Source organism: Trichechus manatus, unplaced genomic scaffold (assembly GCF_000243295.1).
Source record: "Trichechus manatus latirostris isolate Lorelei unplaced genomic scaffold, TriManLat1.0 scaffold00058, whole genome shotgun sequence".
Taxonomy (NCBI): domain Eukaryota; kingdom Metazoa; phylum Chordata; class Mammalia; order Sirenia; family Trichechidae; genus Trichechus; species Trichechus manatus.
The window spans coordinates 3493541-3515863 of NW_004443994.1; the positions used below are offsets into that span (position 1 = coordinate 3493541).

Genomic DNA, 22323 nt, shown 5'->3' on the forward strand with positions numbered 1-22323 from the left:
AAAACCAATGGCCAACATCATTCTTAATGGAGAGAGGCTGAAAACATTCCCCTTGAAAACAGGAACAAGACAAGGATGTCCTTTATCACCACTCCTATTTAACATTGTACTGGAAGTCTTAGCTAGAGTAATAAGGCAAGAAAAAGAAATAAAGGGCATCCAAATTGGTAATGAAGAAGTTAAACTGCCCCTATTTGCAGATGATATGATACTATACATAGAAAGTCCAAAACTACTGGAACTAACAGAGATTCAACAGAGTAGCAGGATACAAGATAAACATACAAAAATAAGTTGGATTCCTAAACACGAATAAAGAGAATGATGAAAAGGAAATCAGGAAAACAATACCATTTATAATAGCCCCTAAAAAACTAAAATACTTAGGAATAAATCTAACCAGGGATGTAAAAGGCCTATACAAAGAAAACTACAAAACACTACTGCAAGAAATCCAAAGGGATCTACATAAATGGAAAAACATACCATGCACATGGATAGGTGGACTCAACATTGTGAAAATGACAATTCTACCTAAAGCAATTTACAAATACAATGCAATCCCAATACAAATACCAACAATATTCTTTAAAGAGATGGAAAAACTAATCATTAACTTCATATGGAAAGGGAAGAAGCCCTGGATATGTAAAGCACTATTGCAGAAGAAAGTAAGAGGACTTGCACTACATGACCTCAGAATATACTATCCAACTACAGTAGTCAAAACATCCTGGTACTAGTACAATGACAGATACATTGACCAATGGAACAGAATTGAGAACCCAGATGTAAATTCATCCACCTGATCTTCCATTTCCAACCATTTTGGAAAATGTTATGTCACTTCCTTAGAAAGCTAGAAATAGAAATACCATACGATCCAGCAATCCAACTCCTAGGAATATATTCTAGAGAAATAAAAGCAATCACATGAAGAGACATATGCACTCCCATGTTCATTGCAGAATTGTTCGCAATAGTAAAAAGATGGAAACAACCTAGATGCCCATCAACAGACAATTGGATAAACAAACCACAGTACATACACACAATGGAGTATTATGCAACGATATAGAACAATGATGAATCTGCCAAGCATCTCATAACATGGATGAAACTGGAGGACACTGTGCTGAGTGAAATAAGTCAATCACGAAAGAACAAACATTGTATGAGACTGTTAGTATAAAAACTCATGAAAAGGTTTACACATAAAAAGAAACGATCTTTGATTGTTATGAGGGCTGGGAGGGGTGGGGGGAATACTAAATAGATAGTAGATGAGTGATAAATTTGGTGAAGGGCAAGAGAGTACACAATACTAGGGAAGCCAGCACAATCTGTACAAGGCAAGGTCATGGAAACTCCATGACACATCCAAACTCCCTGAGGGACCGAATTGCTGTGCAGCGGATTGTTGGGACCATGGTCTCCGGGAACATCTATCTCAATTGGTATAACATAGTCTATAAAGAAATGCTCTACATTCTACCTTGGTGAGTAGCGTCTGGGGTCTTAAAAGCCTGTGAGCAGCCATCTAAGATACTCCACAGGTCTCACCCGTTTGGGAGCAAGGGAGAATGAAGGAAACAAGATACAAGGGAAAGATTAGTCCAAAGGACTAAAGGACGACAACTACCATGGCCTCCACCAGACTGAGTCCAGTACAACTAGATGGTGCCCATCTACCACCACTGACTGCTCTGACCAGGATCACAACAGAAGGTCCTGGACAGAGCTGGAGAAAAATGTAGAATAAAATTCTAACTCTCGAAAAAAAACAGACTTACTGGCCTGACAGAGATTGGAGAAACCCCAAGAGTATGGCCCCTGGACACCCTTTTAGCTCAGTAATGAAGTCACCCCCAAGGTTCAGCTTTCAGCCAAAGATTAGACTGCCTCAGAAAACAAAAAGCGAGTGACGGGGCACAACAACCCAGAAACAAGGACTAGAATGCAGGAGGGGACAGGAAAGCTGGTGATGGGGACCCCAAGGTTGAGAAGGGAGAGTGTTGACATGTCGTGGGGTTGTTAACCAATGTCATAAAACAATATGTGTACTAACTGTCTAATGAGAAACTACTTGTTCTATAAACCTTCATCTAAAGTACAATTAAAAAAAATTTTTTAAGTTCTCTTGGCAGAAGTCCTTAAACAGTATAACCTGTGAGAACCAGAACTCACCTGGACTGTCTTGTTTTTCCAGTTCTCGAAAGTTTTCCACCTTTGAGAGGGTGCAGACTACTTTTCTATTGCTCTTTATTAAAAATCCTACCTCATAAACACCCAAAGAATTTTTCTTCTCTGACAGGTTTCTACCTTACACAAATCCTGGCTTTCGCCTATAGTTACAAAAGCTTTTACTCAAGAAACAAAACAAACATGCCCTGAGCTGCTTGCTCTCCGATGTGACTGTCAGCAAGTAGAATTTGGACTCTTGTAGAATAACTGGACAATTTAAAGCCTTATCTAAAATTAAAATTCTAACCCAAACTTTCAAGAAAGAAGCAGAAATCCTAAAATGATCAGTTAGTGTGTCAATACGGTTTGGGTTGCATTCAACTCTAATCTAAGAGAAACTGGGCAAGGAAGCACCAATTCTGTCTCTCTTTTTGTTTCCCTAACTTTCTCAGTCTTTCTGGTTAATATCATGTGAAAAATAAGGTCTAAAGCTCATTCCCACCTTTCTTCGTGAATGCAAAGTCCTGGTGTCCATTTCAGGACAAAATTTGAAACTTTATCTCCTGGTAATATAAATGAAATAGAAAGTGAAAGTAGGGCAGGGCTACTTCAAAATAGGACTAGTTCTAAGAAATCAATTGGTTTTTCTTCTCAACAATAAAATGTTTGTTTATATCAGGCAACAGTGATATAGTTGCAGGGACAGTTGAATCATTTTATGAATTGTGTATAGTGTAAGGGTGAATAAAGGTGAATTCCCTTTGTGTATAAGCTGGAAGAAGTCCCTGCACGGTGCAAACAGTTAAGATGCCCAGCTGCTAACCAAAAAGTTGGAAGTTTGAGTGCCCTCAGGGGTGCCTCAGAAGAAAGGCCTGGAAATCTAGTTCTGAAAAACCAGCCATTGAAAACTATATGCAGCACAGTTCTGCTCTGACACACATGGGGTCACCATGATTTGGAGTGGACTCAGTGACAATTGGTTTGGTTTGTATAAGCTGCAAGTTTTTCATTTTCCCATCTCCCTTTAGAGTGTTTACTTGGAGACTAGTAGAACCGAGTCCTTTCTCTAAACTTTTTTCTTTAAATTACTTAAAATCAACTTTATTGACATGTAATCTACATACAATACAACACACTCACCTAAGTATACAGTGTGAGGAGGCCTGGTAAATGTATACACTATCAAGATATAAAATGTTTCCATCATTCCAGAAAGCTCCCTCTGCCCTTTCCCAGTCAATCCCCCACTCACACTCCGAGCCCCAGCAGCCACGGATCTGCTTTCTGTCACTATAGATTAGATTTTGACTTTCTAGAGCTTCATATGAATAAGATCATACAGTTTGCTCTTTGTATGCAGCATCTTTCACTCAGCATGATGTTTTTGCTATTCCTCCATGCTGCTGCATGTATCGGAATCTCATTCTCAACAACAGATTTTAGTAACAGAAAACAGAACAAGTCTCAATTCTGGATAAACTTTTATGAATGTTCTCAATTCCATACCTGATTCTGATAAGATTTCTTGAACCAGTTCTACAACATGGAGTAGTCTTCCCTTGTACAGTTGCAGGAGAAGAGAGGAGACATTTCCCTTTCCTTTTCTTTCTTTTTTTTAGTTTTTGAACACAATTTTTTTTTTTTTTTTTTTGGTGCTTTAGGTGAAAGTTTACAGCTCAAGTTAATTTCTCATTCAAAAATTTATACACATATTGTTTTGTGACATTGGTTACAATCCGCACAATGTGACAGCACACTTCCCTTTTTGGCCCCAGGTTCCCTGTGTCCATTTAACCGTTTCCTGTCCCTTCCTGCCTTCTCATCCTGCTTTTGGGCAGGAGTTGCCCATTTTATCTCCTGTATCTGATTGAACAAAGAAGCATGCTCCTCACGTGTATTTTTTGGTTTTATAGGCATGTCTTATCTTTGTCTGAAGAGTGGGCTTCGGGAATGGTTTTGGTTCTGGGTTAACAGAGCATTCAAGGTCCATAGTTTTGGGGGTTCCTCCAGTCTCTCTCAAACCATTAAGTTTGGTCTTTTTAGGTGAATTTGAGTTCTGCTCTACATTTTTCACCTGCTCTGTCTGGGACTCTATGTTGTGATCATTGTTGGTAGCCAGGCACCATCTAGTTCTTTTGGTCTCAGATTGGTGGAGTTTCTGGTTTATTTGGTACTTTAGTCCTTTTGGCTAGTATTTTCCTTGTGTCTTTGGTTTTCTTAATTCTCCTTTGCTCCAAGTGGAATGGGACCAATAGATATATCTTAGCTGGCAGCTCTCAAGCTTTTAAGACCCCAGATGCTACTCACCAAAGTGGGATGTAAACATTTTCTTTATAAACTATGTTATGCCAATTGACCTAGATAGCCCCTGAAACTATGGTCCCCAGACTCTCACCCTGGCTACTCTGTCCCTCCAAGTGTTTGGTTGTGTTCAAGAAATGTCTTAGTTTTTTATTTAGTCCAGTGGTGCTGACTTCCCCTGTATGGTGTGTGTTGTCCTTCCCTTCCCCTAAGATAATTCTTGTCTACTATCTAGTTAGTGAATTTCCCTCTCTCCCTCCTTCTCCACCCTCATAACCATCAAAGAACATTTTCTTCTGTCTTTAAACCTTTTCTTGAGTTCTTATAATAGTGGTCTCATACAATATTTGCCCTTTTGCGACTGACTAATTTCACTTAGCATAATGCCTTCCAGATTCATCCATGTTATGAGATGTTTCACAGATTCATCATTGTTCTTTATCCTTGCGTAGTATTCCATTGTGTGAATATACCATAGTTTGTTTATCCATTCATCTGCTGATGGGCACCTAGGTTGTTTCCATCTTTTTGCTACTGTAAACAGTGGTGCAATGAACATGGATGTGCATATATCTATTCGTGTGACAGCTCTTATTTCTCTAGGATATATTCTAAGGAATCGGATTGCTAAATAGTATGGTACCTCTATTTCTAGTTTTGTAAGGAGGCACCAAATCGATTTCCAAAGTGGTTATGCCATTTACATTCCGACCAACAGTGTATAAGTGTTCCAGTCTCTTCACAACCTCTCCAAAATTGATTATTTGGTGGATTAATGCTAGCCTTGTTGGGGTGAGATGGTATCTCTTTGCAGTTTTGATTTGCATTTCTCTAATGGCTAATGATCACGAGCATTTCCTCATGTGTCTTTTAGCTGCCTGAATGTCTTCTTTGGTGAAGTGTCTGTTCTTATACTTTGCCTATTTTTTAATTGGGTTATTTGTCTTTTTATTGTTGAGGTTTTGTAGTATCTTGTAGAATTTAGAGATTAGACCCCGACTGGGTATGTCACAGCCAAAAAATTTTTTCCAGTCTTTAGGTTGTCTTTTTACTCCTTTGGTGAAGTCTTTCGATGAGCATAAGTGCTTGATTTATAGAAGCTCACAGTTATCTAGTTTCTCCTCTGGTGTTTGTGCACCATTAGTTATGGTTCATATTCCGTTTTTGTCATGTATTAAGGCTCCTAGCATTGGCCCAATTTTTCTTCCATGATCTTTAGTTTTGGACTTTATATTAAGTCTCTGATCCATTTTGTGTTAGTTTTTGTGCATGGTGTGAGGTATGGGTCTTGTTTCAGTTTTTTGCAAATGGATATCTAGTTATTCCTGCACTATTTGTTAAAGAGACTGTCTTTTCCCCATTTCATGGGCTTTGAACCTTTGTCAAATATCAGCTGCTCATAGGTGGATGAATTTACGTCTCGGTTCTCAATTCTGTTCCATTGGTTTATCTGTCTGTTGTTGTACAAGTACCAGGCTATTTTGACTACCATGGTGGTATAATAGTTTCTAAAATCAGGGACTGTGAGGTCTCCCACTTTGTTCTTCTTAGTAATGCTTTACTTATCTGGGGCCTCTTCCTTTTCCATGTAAAGTTGGTGATTTGTTTCTCCATCTTGTTAAAAAAACGCCTTTGGAATTTGGATCAGGATTGCATTGTATCTGTACATCACTTTGGGTAGAATTGACATTTTCACAACATTGAATCTTCCTATCCATGAGCATGGTATGGTTTTCCATTTATGTAGGTCTCCTTGATTTCTTGAGTAGTGTTTTGTAGTTTTCTTTGTACTGGTTTTTTACATCTTTGGTTAGATTTATTCCTAAGTACTTTATCTTCTTGGTGGCTATTGTGAATGGTATTGACTTGGTGATTTCATTTTCAAGGAATGATGTTGGCTGTTGACTTTATATAAATGCCCTTTATAATGTCAGGGAATTTCCATTCTATTCCTCGCTTGCTGAGAGTTTTTTTTTTTTTTTTTTCCAGGAGTGGGTATTGTTCTTTGTCAAATGCCTTTCCTGCATTGACTGATAAGATTGTGTGGTTCTTTTCTTTTGTTTTTTATATGTAATGGATTACATTGATTGATTTTCTAATGTTGAACCATCTCTGCATACATGGTATGAATCCCACTTGGTTATGATGTATTTTTTTTAATATGCTATTGAATTAGCTAGAATTTTGTTGAGGATTTTTGTGTCTTTGTTCATGAGGAATGTTGGTCTGTAATTTTTGTTTTTTGTGGTGTATTTGCCTGGCTTTGGTATCAGGGTTATGCTGGCTTCATAGAATAAGTTCAGGAGTATTCCTTCCTTTTCTACACTCTGAAATATCTTTGGTAGTACTGGTGTTAACTCTTCTCTGAAAGTTTGATAGAATTCTCCAGTGACACCATTCAGGCCAGGGCTTTTCTTTTTTTGGCGGGGGGGTAGATTTTTTTTATTACCTATTCAATCTTTTCTTTTGTTATGGGTATAGTTAGCTTTTCTACCTTGGTTTGCATTAGTTTAGGTAGGTAGTGTGTTTCTAGAAATTTGTCCATTTCCTCTAGGTTTTCAAATTTGTTGGAGTACAATTTTTCATAGTATTCTTTTAAGACCCTTTTTATTTCAGTTGGGTCTGTTGTGATATCACCCATCTCATTTCTTCCTCAGGTTATTTGCTTCCTCTCCGATTTTTCTTTTCTCAGTTTGGCCAGTGACTTGTGGATTTTGTTGTTCTTTTCAAAGAATCAACTTTTCCTCTTGTTGACACTTTCAACTGTATTTCTATTCTCAATTTCATTTATTTCTGCTCTAATCTTTATTATTTCCTTTCTTCTAGTGCTTGAGGACTCCTTTTGCTGCTGTCTTTCTATTTGTTCGAGTAGTAGGGTTTTGATTTCAGCCCTTTCTTCTTTTTGGATATGTTCAGTTATTGCTATAAATTGACCTCTAAGCACTGCTTTTGCTGTGCCCCAAAGGTTTTGATAAGATGTGTTTTCTTTCTCATTTGATTCTATGAATTTGTTTATTCCATTCTTGATTTCTTCTATAACCCTGGAGTTTTTAAGCAAGGTGTTGTTCAGTTTCCATGTATTTGATTTTTTTCCTTGCTGTTTCTGTTATTGATTTCTATTTTTATGGCATTATGATCAGAAAAGATTCTTTGTATTATTTTGATACTTTGGATTCTGTTAAGGCTTACCTTTTGGCCTAAAATGCAATCTATTCTGGAGACTGTTCCACATACATTGGAAAAGAATGTATACTTTGCTGCTGTTGGGTGGAGTGTTCTGTATATGTCTATAAGGTCAGGTTAATTGATTGTGGCATTTAGATCTTCTGTATCTTTATTGAGTTTCTTTCTAGATGTTCTATCCTTCACCAAAAGTGGTGTGTCAAAGTCTCCTACTATTATTGTGGAGCTGTCTGTTTCTCTATTCAATACTGTTGTTTGTTTTATGTGTTTTGGTGTCCTGTCATTGGGTGTGTATATCTTTATTATATATGAATGAATAAATCTGTTCTGGAAGAAGTACAACCAGAATTCTCCTTAGTAGCAAGGATGGTGAGACTATGTCTCATATACTTTGGACATGTTATCAGGAGGGATCAGTCCCTGGAGAAGGACATCATGTTTAGTAAAGTAGAGGGTCAGTGAAGAAGACTAAGACCCTCAAAGAGATGGATTGTCACAATGGCTTTAATAATGGGTTCAAGCATAACAACGATTGTGAGGATGACACAGACCAGGCAGCATTTTGTTCTACTGTACATAGGGTCGCTATGAGTTGGAACTGACTCAATGTCACCTAACAACAACAATAACATATTTATTATGGTTATGTCTTCCTGGTGTATTGACCCTTTAATCATTATGCAGTGTCCTTCCTTATTGTTTATCATAGATTTTGCTTAAAATCTATTTTGTGGGAGATTGATATTGCCACTACTGCTCTTTTTTGGTTGTTGTTTGCTTGATATATATTTTTTTCCATCATTTGAGTTTTAGTTTCTTTATGTCTTTGTGTCTAAAGTGTGTCTCTTGTAGACAGCATATAGATGGATTGTGCTTTTTTTTTTTTTAATCCATTCTGCCACTCTCTGTTTCTTATTGTTGCATTGAGGCCATTTATATTTAATGTAATTATTGATAGGTATGAATTTACTGCTGTCATTTTGATTTTTTTTTTTTTTTTGTGGTGCTGACAGTTTCTTTGTTCTGCTTAATTTTCTGCCCTGTGTTCTTTTTCTTTATGTATTTCCTTTCATTACTCTTGATTTTGTGTTTGCTAAGTCTTTATGTTTTCTTTTTTTATTTTGATGTGTAGGTTTGTTAGCTTCCTTTGTGGTTATGTTGAAATTACCTTTGTTTTTCTAAGTTTAAACAATCTTTTATTTCTTAGTATCACCTTAACTTCCTCTCCATATGGAAGTTCTATGACTGCGTTGTTAATTCCTTCTTTTTTGTTTTGACATTGTCATCATTCACATATTCACGTCTCTATTCCCTATTTTCAGTCTTTTAACTATGCTTTGTTTTTGTAAATTCCCTATCTGATTAGATAACTTACTGATCTTACTTATGTCCTAGTCTTAGATTGTTTTCTGATATTGTTGGTTTTCTAGCCAGAGAACTTCCTTTTATACTTCTTGTAGTTTTGGTTTGGTTTTTACAAATTCTCTTAACTTCTTTTTATCTGGAATGTCTTAATTTGCCATTGTATTTGAGAGACAATTTTGCTGGATATGTGATTTTTGGCTGGTAATGTTTTTTTCCTTTAAAGCTTTATATATGTCATCCTATTGGCTTCTTGACTGCATGGTTTCTGCTGAGTAGTCAGAGCTTAGTCTTATTGGTTCTTCTTTGTAGGTGACTTTTCACTTATCCCCAGCCTTTCTCAAGATTCTATCTTTGTCTTTGTTTTTGGCAAGTTTAATCATGATATGGCTGGGTGACTTTCTTTGGGGGTCTATCCTGTATGGGATTCATTGGGCTTCTTGGATAGATATCTTCTCATCTTTCATAATATCAGGGAAGTTTTCTGCCAGCAAATCTTCAACAATTCTCTCTGTTTTCTGTTATCTTTCCCTGTACTGGTACTTTGATCACTTGTCAGTTTTTCCTCTTGTCGGTTTTTCCTTTTGATAATATCCCATATAATTCTTAGGCTTTCTTCTTTTTTTAGATTTTTTTTTTATTTTTCTTCATATAAATTGGTGTCAGGGGCTTTGTCTTCAATCTCACTAATCTTGATTTCCATTGTCTCAATTCTGCTCCTATGCCTTTCTACTGAGTTGTCCAATTCTGAAATTTTATTGTTAATCTTTTCGATTTCTAGTTGCTGTCTCTATGATTTCTAGCAGCCTATTTATTCTGTCATTTTCTTCTCATATTGTTTTCCTAAATTCTTCTATTACTTTGTCTGTGGGTTCCTTGGCTTGATCTGAGCTTTGCGTGATCTCCTTCCTGATAGTTTGGAAAGCTCTATGTATTAGTCTTTTGAATTCTTTCTCAGGTAGTTCCATTGCATTATCTTCCCCTAGAATGTTTTCTGGTTCTTTACTTTGGTTGCTTACTGGAGCCATCTTGACCTGCTTTGTTATATGATTTGATATTGACTATTGTCTCTGAGGCATCAGTAAGTTATTATATTTATTTATTTATTGTATGTTTGTTTACTGTGTCCTGACTTTTTGTTTTGTTTTGATATGCCCAAGTAGGCTGGGTGTGTGGGCTACTTTTGTTGTTGCTGTCTTTGAAGCTCTCACATCCTGTCTACAGGTGGTCAGACCAGCTACTAGATGTGTGTGCCCAAGAAAGTCTGCCCAGGCTGGTGTCAAATGTCAGGAGTCTGCAGCTCCACCCTGGCTGCTGTAGTTGAAAATGAACTTCAGGTTTATGCCCTGCTGTTTTATGCTAATGAGAGTGTGTGGTGTTGAATTGGCCCACACAGGTCTGGGCAGGGGTGAAGTGTGCTGCAAGTCTATGAACTCCTTACATCAGTGGCTGGGCAAAGGGGCAGAGCCTTCCAACCAGCCCTGAGTTCTCAGCTTAGGAGTCCTGGCATTTTTTTAATGTCACATGACTGTTGTAGGGGTGGAGGGCCCTGCGTTCCAGGGCTTAGGGTGTTTGACATTGTTGAATAGCGTGGAATTGGGGTCCCAGCAGAGTGGGGTGTGGGGGGGTTAAGGGAAGGAAGTGATTCTACACTGTGAAACTCTGGGGGGTGGGGTTATTTTGCCACTTCATGGTAGGTTGGAAGGTTGTACTTAACTTTTGCAGGTCTGGTGTCGCTCCTACTTGGTTCTGGAGGTGTTTGCAGATTCACTGCTGCTTGGCTGCACCTGATGTGGTGGGGCTCATCTTTGGATGTTGCACTTGCCTCAGCCCATGTGTGTTGCAGTCTCAGCTAGCAGGGTACTGGCAATCTCACAATCTGTAGTTCTCCACTGCTTTTGAATTGTCTTTCCTTCCACCTGTCTCTCAGTCTGATTCTTCAGCTTTGTCTTTGATGATTAGGGTTCCTAGACTGTCATATATATTTATTTGTTTTTTCGGTTCTTTGTCATAAGAGGGACTACAGAAAACATCTGACTAGTCTGTCATCTTGGCCCCGCCTTTTCTAAATTTTTGAATGTTAAATTTAAAAAACAAAAACAAAAAACCTCTCTTCAGGGGTAAATAAAACCTCTGCCAGCTTTACAATCCAAAGACAGACGTCTCTAACGATCTAGGCTCCATCTCTTTTGAAATGTCAACACCCAGGAAAATAGAGCTTCAGTCTTCCTGACACCCTAAGAGCTTAACCTAGAGATCTATCCAGACTGTAACCATTTCCCTCAGGGAGATGGGAGAAGTTTCACTGTTCTTACAGATGAAAGCAATTAACTAAACAAAAGGCTTCCTTAATTCTCAAAGCATAGGATGAACCATATCGGGAATGTACAACAAAGTTCAGGATGTAACTGTGAATTATTTAGTCAAGTTCTCTTATGGGAAAACAGGTTACCATTGATCCTGAGGAAATATGTTACATACTGGCTAAACATAATGAAGCATAAAAGGATGGTATCTGCTTGAATGTATATGCATGTTCTTGGTCCTACTTATCCAATAATAAAACAGCATTCTTTTCTATACTGTTATGGAGAAGATTTTCTTTGTTGGTTAGACTTTAATCCACCAACATTATGAAAGAATTTAATTTGCTACCATACCCTCCGAACCTCTTTCCAGATGAATTAAAGTTATTGTCTGTAGATAAATTTGAACATGCCGGTTGACAATAATTCAGTTCATGGTATGTACCAACTGATTTTATTTATGAAAAAAAAATCAATAATGAATAGATAAAAGTCTAGAATGATATATCCTCCAAAATTAACAACATCTCTAGCTCATTGATGGGATTAGAGATTTTTTTTTAATTTTGTATTTTTCTGTGTTTTGTGAATTTTTTCAATGATTATGAATTATTTTACAATCATAAAAAAATACACAAGAGTAATTTCCTTTTCAAAAAAGGAAATCATTTATTTCAAGAATTATTTTCTACTAGGTATCAGCTATTGCAATTCATTAGTTATTTATTTGTTAGACAAGTATTCAATAAACAACGACTGCATATGAAGTCTGCCATACGTTTGTGTTTGTGCAAAGCTGAGTTATTTATTATAGGTTAGATAGGAAAGACTCCTTGGAATGAGGGATTATAGTTGTCCCCTTGGTTGGGACAGAAACCAGGGGCATTTAATATAGTTCGAAAATACAAAATTCATTGCCCTCGAGTCGATTTTGACTCATAGTGACCCTATAGGACAGAATACAACTGCCTCATAGGGTTTCTAAGGCAGTAAATTTTTATGGAAGCTGACTGCCACATCTTTCTCCCATGGAGTAACTGGTAGGTTTGAACTGATGACCTTTGGGTTAGCAGCCAAGTACTTAATACTCCACCACCAGGGCTCCTTTTGTATATTGTTACAGGGACCAAGAAAAAGTATTTTATCTTGGTGAGGAAATGGAGACAATGCTTCATGACAATGGCAAGTGGAACTGGGGCAAGTTATTATTTTACCCATGTGGTAATTTACTTTAAAACATTTCCGAATGAGCAGTGTGATGTGTGTACTTATAAACTGTCTCCAATTTATGCTCATGGGGGGTTAGTTAGCATATGAATTGCCCTAATCTGGAAAAATACCAAAAACTCCTTGCCATTGAGTCAATTCAGACTCATAGTGACCCTATAGGACAGAGTAGAACTGCCCCACTGGTTTTCCAAGGAGCAACTGGTAGATTTATACTCCCGACCTTTTGGTTTGCAGCCGAACTCTTAACCACTGTGCCACTGTGCCACCAGCGTTTCCCTAATCTGGAAGGATCCCCTTAAGAATTGGTGATTTAGCACATGCAGCATTTTTTCCTTAATTAACAATAAACCCAAACCCTTTGCCTTAGAGTCGATTCTGACTCATAACGAAAGACTCATAGGACAGAGTAGAACTACCCTACAGAGTTTCCAAGGAGCGGCTGGGGGATTTCAACTGCTGACCTTTTGGTTAGCAGCTGAGTTCTTAACTGCTGTGCCGCCAGGGCTCTAATTAACAACAGTTTGTTAATTGGCATAAGGGTCAATAGAAATAATGAAGTAAGTGGTGTTGAACGTATGTAATTGTTAGAAGAAGTGAACAAGACCCTATGCCCATGTATGAACATGACACACAATATGACAAGCCCATTGATTTATCCACCTGTGCAGTGGTCCAGGATTAGAACCTGCTGTCCTACTTCTCCCCGCTCCAGACAGAATCCTGCCACCTGATCTGACTTCAAATCCAGAGGTCCTGCCACACAATCTTATTGCATTCAGCTTGGAGTGAGCCTTTGCTTCATAGACAGGGACCTTCCCAGGCTTCAGACATGTTATTTATATATGCTTACCTGCTTGTTATATTCAATGTACTTGTAAATGGCAGAATTTCATATGAGACTTTTTTTCATTGTAACTAAAACCTGGTTTCAAACGGCCAGGGACTACCAATGTTACCAAATGAACTTGACATCTGCCAAATGACATTTGGCTTCATAAACCAACCGCCATCCCCCATAAAAATCAAAAACAAAAACAAAAAACTGCTGTTGAGTCGATTCCAACTCATAGTGACCCTACAGGACAGAACAAAACTGCCCCATAGGTTTCCAAGGCTGTAAGTCTTTATGGAAGAAGACTGCCACATCTTTCTTCTGCAGAGCTGACGGTGGGTTTGAATTGCTGACCTTTAGGAAAAAGACAAAGGATAAGAATGTAGAGAGCTCCTGTGGGTGTCGGGAACAGTGTGAAACAGAATCCAAAGAAGGTCAGGAGCTTCAGGGAGCCCAGTGAATGCAATCAGGCCTTAACCTCAGTGGGGTTCTAGATCAGCTTCCCTGTCTTTGAGGGAGCAGTTGACTTGGAGAAATCAAGCCCATAGTTCTACCAGGGTATTAGACAAGATCCCTGAACAGAAATTCCACAGGACCAAGGCTAAAGCCAAATGCCAAGTAGAAAAGTGGAGCTCATGTCACATTCAGGATTGTCTCCAAGTGTTGATTTTGACAGGGTTAACTCATGTGGATAGATCGTGAGACCCTGGTCCTTGCCCATGGACCTATAGCTTTGGGGATATGGGGAGGGATTCTGGAAGTGTGGGCAGAGGGTGATCAATGTGAACTAACAAACAAGACTTTCTGAAACTATTAGTATTTTGCAGAATCAGTGCACTCAACTTTTCCAATCAACACCCTATAATTAGAAGAAGCAGTTGGGTCCTGAGAATTTTAGAGTCCTGTCAGGATCTCAGAGATGGCTTGTATTGCAATCTGGATCAGCCATTCCTGTGCTGGTTATATTTCTACACTGCTCCTGCCCAACCAGACACTGAGGAGACCACCTGACACCCCCTGGTCAGCCCTTCTGCTTCCTTAAGCTCTTTTTGATTTTCTGAAACAGACCTCTGTCTACATTCTTTGAATTTTTAACAAATTTTCTGCCTCACCCCACCTCCCAAAATTGAAGCATTTCCTTAGGAAATAAATTCTTCCAGGGCTAGTTGAGCTCACCCTAACAAGTGAGAAGGTAGCACCAGTGAAGCAGGCTATAAACTAAATCTGAGAAATGGAGAAAGGAATGTAGAAAGGGCTAAAGCTGATGACTTTTAGCTGCACCAAAATACCATGTGAAAGAATGAATGTTAAGCTGCCTTCCTTCAAATCTGTGGAAAAAGTGCTTGAAATGGATCTTCTTTAAACAATTCAATAATTATTTTCAATTATGTGCAAGGCTTTTTACTTGGAGGATTATCTTGTGGTGGACATAAACTATATTATAACAGAATACAACCTGTGATTGAACTTCAAAATGGGTAAGGAAGCCGCTTTTACTGTCCTGTACTTCATTCCTGGTCCTTTCTTGATGTCTGTTGTTGTTGGGTGCCATCGAGTCGATTCTGACTCATAGCAATCCCATGTGACAAACTAGAACTATACTCTAGAGTTTTCTTGACTGTAATCTTTAAGGAAGCAGAAGGTCAGATCTTTCTCCTGCGGAGCCACTGGGTGGATCTGAACCACCAGTCTTTCAGTTAGCAGCCAAGTGCTCAACGCTTGCACAACCAGGCCTCCTTTCTTGATCTCTAAACAGTTCTAATTTCACATCAACATTCCATTCTTGATTGTTTCATATTCCTGTTGCTGGTCATGTATGCAGGGAGATTTGAGCAGGAAGTAGAGCTTATTCCTGTCCATCATCCCCTTCACCATACCATCCTGATGTGCAGTATGAGGAACATTCTTCTGGGGGATCCTTGTTCAGCTTCAGGACTTCTCATCCCAACTTTTTTTTTTTACGGGGGGAGGGGGACTGGAAGGCAACTAAGCATTGTCTCACAACCCTCAAAACTGCAGAGTTGTGCCTTCAAGATTGAGAGAGATGGAAGAAATGAAGACTGACCACCACGATGCTGTCTGACGACTCTTTGGACAATGTGCAGATTTCACAACTCTGCAAGTATGAGGGTATCTTTTTCAGTAGAAATTGATCCTCACAGCAAAGCATAGGTTTATTTCAGCAGAGGCACCCTGAGCTGAGAGAACTGTGTTGAAAATGAGAGGTGCATGATTTTTTCAAATTCTTTACTATTTTAACCTTCATAATTGTCCTGTGAGCAAAGGCGGTCTACTTCATTCCTGGGTGATTTTTGTGGATGAGAAAGTTGAGGAGCACAGAGCACATGGTGTGCCCAGTGCCTCAGAAGGCAGTTTCAGAGGAGTATGCCTGTCCTTTCTGCTTCAGAGTCCCTTCTGCCCAATTCCTAAAACTGTATCCTTTATATTTCAAAACCTAGAGAGTAGCTAATGTAATGAGCACACTGTAAATTGGGGTGCTATTGGATGGCATCTCATGTGTTTATTCAACCAAAATTTTTTCGAACATCTGATTTTTATATAATAGGCTCTGTGCTAGGAGCTAAATATATGAGGAAGAAGACGACCAAGGGATCAAATGGTGGAAGTAAAGACAGTTCTAAATAGATAATATCAATTTTTGTAATTACATAAAATTTGCTATGGTAGAAGTGACACCATAGCACAATAGCAACACAGAAGGACACCACACCCAGTCTTGGGAAGTCAGGAAATAGGACCACTTATGGAGGAAAAGAGAGGGATGCTGATGGTGTAGTGGTTAAGAACTCAGCTGCTAACCAAAAAGTTGGCAGTTCAGATCCACCAGCCACTGCTTGGAAAGCCTATGGGGCAGTTCTATTCTGTCCTATAGGGTTGCTATGAATTGACTTGAAGGCAACGGGTTTGGATCTTCATAAGGAAGGATGGAAATTAGCAAACAAAGCATATAGGGTAAGGAAACAAGGTTGTTTTAAGATGTCTGTATACTGTGTGAAAAGGCCCAGAGTCAAAAGGTAACACGTCCAGCTTGTGGAGTTACGTGGAGTTCGTTTTAGCCACAGCAGAGTCTAAAGCGTTCCACAGAAGTTCCTAAAAAGTTAAGTAGACCCTGAAGACAAATTCTGCTTTTAATTCACCAATGTTGTAATTTGGGGGATTGAATTTAGAGGCCATTCCAGCAAAATCCCAGACTTCGTATCTGAAAATTAATTAGGCAGTAGGGTTTCAAGGCCTTATTGAAAGGCCGTAAGGAAGACAAAGTTAGGATGCATGTGTTGTACTTTCCAGATCCTTGTTGTATTGAGCAGAGTCTTCTAGTTGAGCTGACTTACACTACTTCTAGTGGCATTAAAGACCTTGATTCTGTCACAGAAATGTTCCCATCCCATGTATTATTCAGTTTTAATTTTGGCAAGTATTCATTTTTGGAGTAATAAATTAATACTGTATAAAACGTAAAATACATAAAATACACAATGTAAAATTCATTATCCTCCCACTCCTCTGATCAACTACCCAGGTCCACCCCAGTGGTACCCACAGCTACTAGTTTCTTCTGTTTTTTTCCTCAGATAGCTAATACATACGCACATTTCCATTATTTTCTAAATTCAGTGGAAACAACTATATGCACTTTCTGCAGCTTTATATTTTTCATGTTATGATAAATATTAGATATTTTCTCATAGTCATACAAACAGCTTCCCCTTTTCACTTTAGTGTCTGTAGAGTCTTCCTTCATAAGTATGTCCCATGATTTATATCACTACTATCCTACAAAGGGACTTTAAAGTTGATTCAATCTTTTGGCACTCCAAGAATGCTGCAACAGATATCCTAGAATATATGTCATTTTCTACTGGGTAAATACATTGATAACATAAATTCCTAAATGTAGACTTGCTGTATCAAAGGCATGTGCATTTAACATTTTCATATATCATTGCACTGACTTACACTCTCACGAGCAAAAAAAAAGTGTTGCCCCAAACACTTGCCAATTCAATGTCCTGTTAAAAGTGTTCTTTCTTGCCATTCCTAGAGGTGAAACAGGTACCTCATAGGTTTACTTTGCACATCTTTATTACGAGCAAAATTAAACATTTTAATTTTCTTTTAATATGTTTGCCTGTTTTTAAAATGGGGTTGTTGTTCAATTTGGACCCCCGGTGGCACAGTGGTTAAGAGCTAAGGCTGCTAACCAAAAAGGTTGACAGTTCAAACCTACCAGCCCCTTCTTGGAAACTCTACGAGCAGTTCTACTCTGTCCCATAGGGTCGCTATGAACTGAAATCTACTCGATGGCAATGGGTTTGCTTTTTTGGTTTTTCTGTTGTTCTTTTTATCACTGATTTTTAAGAGTTCGTAATAGCCTAAAGAAATTATTTCCATGTATGTGATATAAACTACATATATTTTCCTCATCTTTCCATTTGTGGTTTTACTTTGCCTATATCTTGTCTGTGAATAATTTCTTTATCTTCCTCTTCTTTCCCATTTCTTAATTAATCAAATCAAAACTTAGTTTGAGGAACACAAACTTTGGTAATCTTTACTTTTAAACTTTTCTTGAATGAAACTAGTATGACTTTTTTTTTTTTAATAAGCCACTGTATTACGCTATTAAAACAAAAGAAGCCCCATTTTATAATTTCCCTAACAGGAATTCCAAACTATTTAATATGTGAGCTGAGAAGTTTCATCCCTGCCCCAAATAGTTTGCCAGCACCAGGTAGTGCTACTAATAACACATTGCCAGCTTCATCAAGGAACTGTGAAAATCCTGAGCGTTTCTTGTTAATTGTTTCAATCTCTTCTTTTAGTTGATTTATCTCTTTATTTAATTCCTCAGATTTCTTTTCAAATCCTTCTCTAAGCAGTTCTTCTTGGACCTATAAAGGGGAAAGTTTATCTTTTAAAAAACACAATTATGAAGAGTCATGGTTTCACATTTAACAATTTCAACAGGTGTAAGCATGTGTGTCTATTTCTCTACCATTATAGAGAGCTCTTGGATGAGTTTTTCCAGTCTCTTCACACGTTTGAACCTGTATATTGATAGTATCCACCGTTGCCACCTTCCTAAGATTCCCTCAACACCATCTCACTGAAAGTGGAGAGCATTGTGGCTAGGTCATAATGCATTCCAGCCCAAAGGATGCCCTTTGGGAGGGAAAGTACTTTCGATGCGAATTAATTCTCATTTCCAACTGAGGGAGCATGGTCACATACATCTACCAAATAATGGAAACTGCTGACCCTATATAGAAAACTGCTTATCAAGATCCAGGTGAGGACAATGAATGCATTTCACTCCTGGATGCATAGGGTGACTGGGGCGGATTTGGAAACAAATGCAGCAAGTATCAGAGCTTTTGCACCCCTTATTTCATATCAGGCCAAATCTAATCTTTCAAGGCCTGATGGATCTATTTCAGGTCTCTCTTATGTTCTACTGGGAATCCTAAGAACTACAGGACTAAGGTTATATTCAACAGGGGCACAATGATACTACTCTATAATCACAACAAATGGCAGCCCACGGTCTCGGGATGTCATTTGTCCTATCCAGAGCCTAACACTAAAAAAGGTGCTGGAGTCTTAGGGATTTAGGGACTTCAGCAGGATGCAGATGGATTTCAGATTTTAGTAAACCAAATGCCTTATGTGTTTCCCTCTGAGACCATGTTTTTGCTTCAAATTTTGACCCTTCCCTTCTTTAGGCACCATGCCATTGTCCCTCAGACATTGTCCAGGCCCAGGACAAACTACCTTCAATTTATGCTCCAGCATCATTGTCTGCTCTTGCAGAAGGTTTTCTCTTTCTCTCTCCATCTTCTCTTTCAATTGCTCCATGTTTTTCTTGAAGCTCCTCTCTTGAGCCTCCATCTTTTGCTGTTGCTCCTCCTGTTTCTGTTTAAGCAGCTCCTTTTCCTTCTCAGCTGCCTCCGTTTTGGCCCGCTCCGCTGTAGCATAAAGGTTGTAAAGGGGAAAGAAAACAACAGGTCAGGCCTGATCTCTACCCTTTTGTGCTCAGAGATCAAACTGACTTTGAAAATGTGAGAGTAGAACTCTCTGAATTATCCCCGTACCTATACCATCAAAGATACTTTTCAGAATGGGATGGGATAGGCCCTACTCATCTGACTGGACATATAACCACAACTCCCTCTTGTTATTTTCAGACTTAGCAGAGTGTGTGTTCCATAGAAAAGAGGAAGCTCGTTATTTCAGAATATCTTCCTCTCAGGTTCCTCAGAGGACATTGCAGAAGCCTACCCACCCCGCTGTGGGCTGAGCCCTGCCCCTGTACCTGCTATGGCCTTCTCTCCATCTGTCAGGGCTCTGTCTGACTGCAGGATGGATTCCTCTACTGCCACCTGTGATTGCAGGAAGCTCTTGAGGACCTCGTTTGCCTGAGGAAACAAGAAGGATCAAAGGCATGGCAGGCAGCAGAGATCTAGTCTCTTACTGAAAAATTATTGTTCCATAAAACCCAGATCAAACCCTGAATAGTTAAAAACCTGCTTAGGATACTCCAGAGCTTCCTTTCTTTCTGTGACCACACAGTATAAATTCCAAGCCCATTCAGGCGACATGAAAACCCTCCATCACAGCCTCCATCCTAGATCTCCAGCCTCCTCTCCCAGTGATGCTACTAACCATCCACCCAGGTAACAGCCATCCAGACTTGTGTACAGTTCTACAAACACACAACATACGTTGTTTTCACATATTTGCATATTCTTTTTCTTCTGCCTGGATGCTGTTCTATCTTTCCTTAGCTAGGATAACATCTGTCAATACTTCAACTTGTATCGCCTATCTCGTCTTGCCGGGAGCTTTCCTAGGATGCATTCCCAGTTTGCAATAGATGCCAAGTACTCTGAGCTGGCCTACTAGCTCTACCACTTGCTTTCTGTGTGACCTTGAGCAAGTTATAAACTTATTTGTGTATCAGATTTCTCAACCGTATAATGTGGATAATAGTAGTAATACTATCATAACGTTGTAGCTGTTGTTAGGTGTCATTGGGTCAATTCTGACTCATAGCGACCCCATGTCACAGAGTAGATCTTCCCCACCATAAGGTTTTCTAGGCTGTATTCTTTATGGCAGCGGATCACCAGGTCTTTATACAGTGTATATTATATTATGGTATATATATTTATATATGTATATATGTGTGTATCTATATCTATATAAAATCAGAATAATATTATGCCGAATATTAAGTTATAATTCAACAAAAGCACATAAGACCATGCCTGGTGTAAGAAATGAAGGCTCAATATGTGCTAGGCACTATAATTATCATCATCATCATTCTTGTTACTATCTGTGCATAACATCATGAAGACCCTTATCACACCATATCCTATTGACTATTTCTCTATCTCAAAATGATCATGAACTTATTTTTTAAAATTTTATTGTTGTAGTTTAAATGAAGTTTACATTTCAAGTTAGTCTCCCATACAAAATTTATACATACATTGTTATTGGACCCTAATTGCTCTCCCCGTACTGTGACAACACACTCCTCCTTTCCACCTGATTCTTCATGTCCATTCATCCAGCTCCTAACCCTCTCTGCCTTCCCATCTCACCTCCAGACAGAAGCTGCCCGTTTAGTCTCTTGTATCTACTTGAGCTAAGAGGCACACTACTCATGAGTGTCACTTCATGTCCCACAGTCCAGTCCAATCCCTGTCTGAAGAGTTGGCCTCGGAAATTGTTTTAGTTCTGGGCTGATAAAGAATCTGGGGGCCATGCCTTCTGGGGTTCCTCCAGTCTCAGTCAGACCTCTTTTTACTAGAATTTGAGTTCTGCACTTCATCTTTCTGCTGCTCTAACAGGGACTCTCTGTTGTGTTCCCTGTCAGGGCAGTCATTGGTCGTAGCTGGGCACCCTCTAGTTCTTCTGGTCTCACGCTGATGAAGTCTCTGCTTTATGTGGCCCTTTCTGTCTCTTGGGCTAATATTTTCCTTGTGTCCTTGGTGTTCTTCATTCTCCTTTACTCCAGGTGGTTGGGACCAATTGATGCGTCTTAGATGGCCTCTTGCAAGCTTTTAAGACCCCAAATGCCACTCACCGAAGTAGGATGCAGAACATTTTCTTAATATGATTTGTTATGCCAGTTGACCTAGATATCCCCTGAAAGCATGGTCCCCAGATCCCTACCCCTGCAACTCTGTCCCTCAAAGTGTTTGATTGTATTCAGGAAACTTCTTAGCTTTGTCCAGTTGTGCTGATTTCCCATGTAGTGTGTGCTGTCTTTCCCTTCACCTAAGATAATACTTATCTACTATCTAGTTAGTGAATAACCCTCACCATCCCTCCCCACCCTCGTATCTATCAAAAAATGTTGTCTTCTGTGTTTAAACCTTTTCTTGAGTTCTTATAATAGTGGTCTTATACAGTATTTGTCCTTCTGTGACTGACTAAATTCACTCAGCATAATGACCTCCAGATTCCTCCATGTTATAAGATGTTTCACGGCTTCATCTTCTTTCTTTATCATTGCGTAGTATTCCCTTGTGTGGATATACCACAATTTGTTTATCCATTCGTCTGTTGATGGGCACCTAGGTTGTTTCCATCTTTTTCCTATTGTGAACAGTGCTGCAATGAACATGGGTGTGCAAATATCTATTCATGTGATGCCTCTTATTTCTCTAGGATGTATTCCAAGGAGCGGGATAGCTGGATCTTATGGTACTTCCATTTCTAGCTTTTTAAGGGAAGCCAAATCGATTTCCAAAGTGGTTGTACCACTTTACATTCCCACCAACAGTGTATAGGTGTTCCAGTCTCTCCACAACCTCTCCAGCATTTATTATTTTGTGTTTTTTGGATCAATGCTAGCTTTGTTGGGGTGAGATGATATCTCATTGGAGTTTT

At 38.9% G+C, this 22323-nt stretch overlaps 1 protein-coding gene across 2 annotated transcripts in view; it reads right to left on the reverse strand.

Moving 5' to 3' along the window:
* Positions 1-18008: 18008 nt before the first annotated feature.
* LOC101354679 (guanylate-binding protein 4) overlaps positions 18009-22323 on the reverse strand; it is a 36350-nt gene continuing 32035 nt past the window's right edge. For both annotated transcript variants that reach the window (XM_004378783.2, XM_023733385.1), the window contains 3 exons: positions 19733-19835; positions 19192-19385; positions 18009-18311 (listed from right to left, as the gene is read on the reverse strand). In XM_004378783.2, coding sequence (XP_004378840.1) covers positions 18093-18311; positions 19192-19385; positions 19733-19835 — 516 coding nt within the window. In that variant the 3' untranslated portion in view covers positions 18009-18092. The remainder of the gene's footprint in view (positions 18312-19191; positions 19386-19732; positions 19836-22323) is intronic.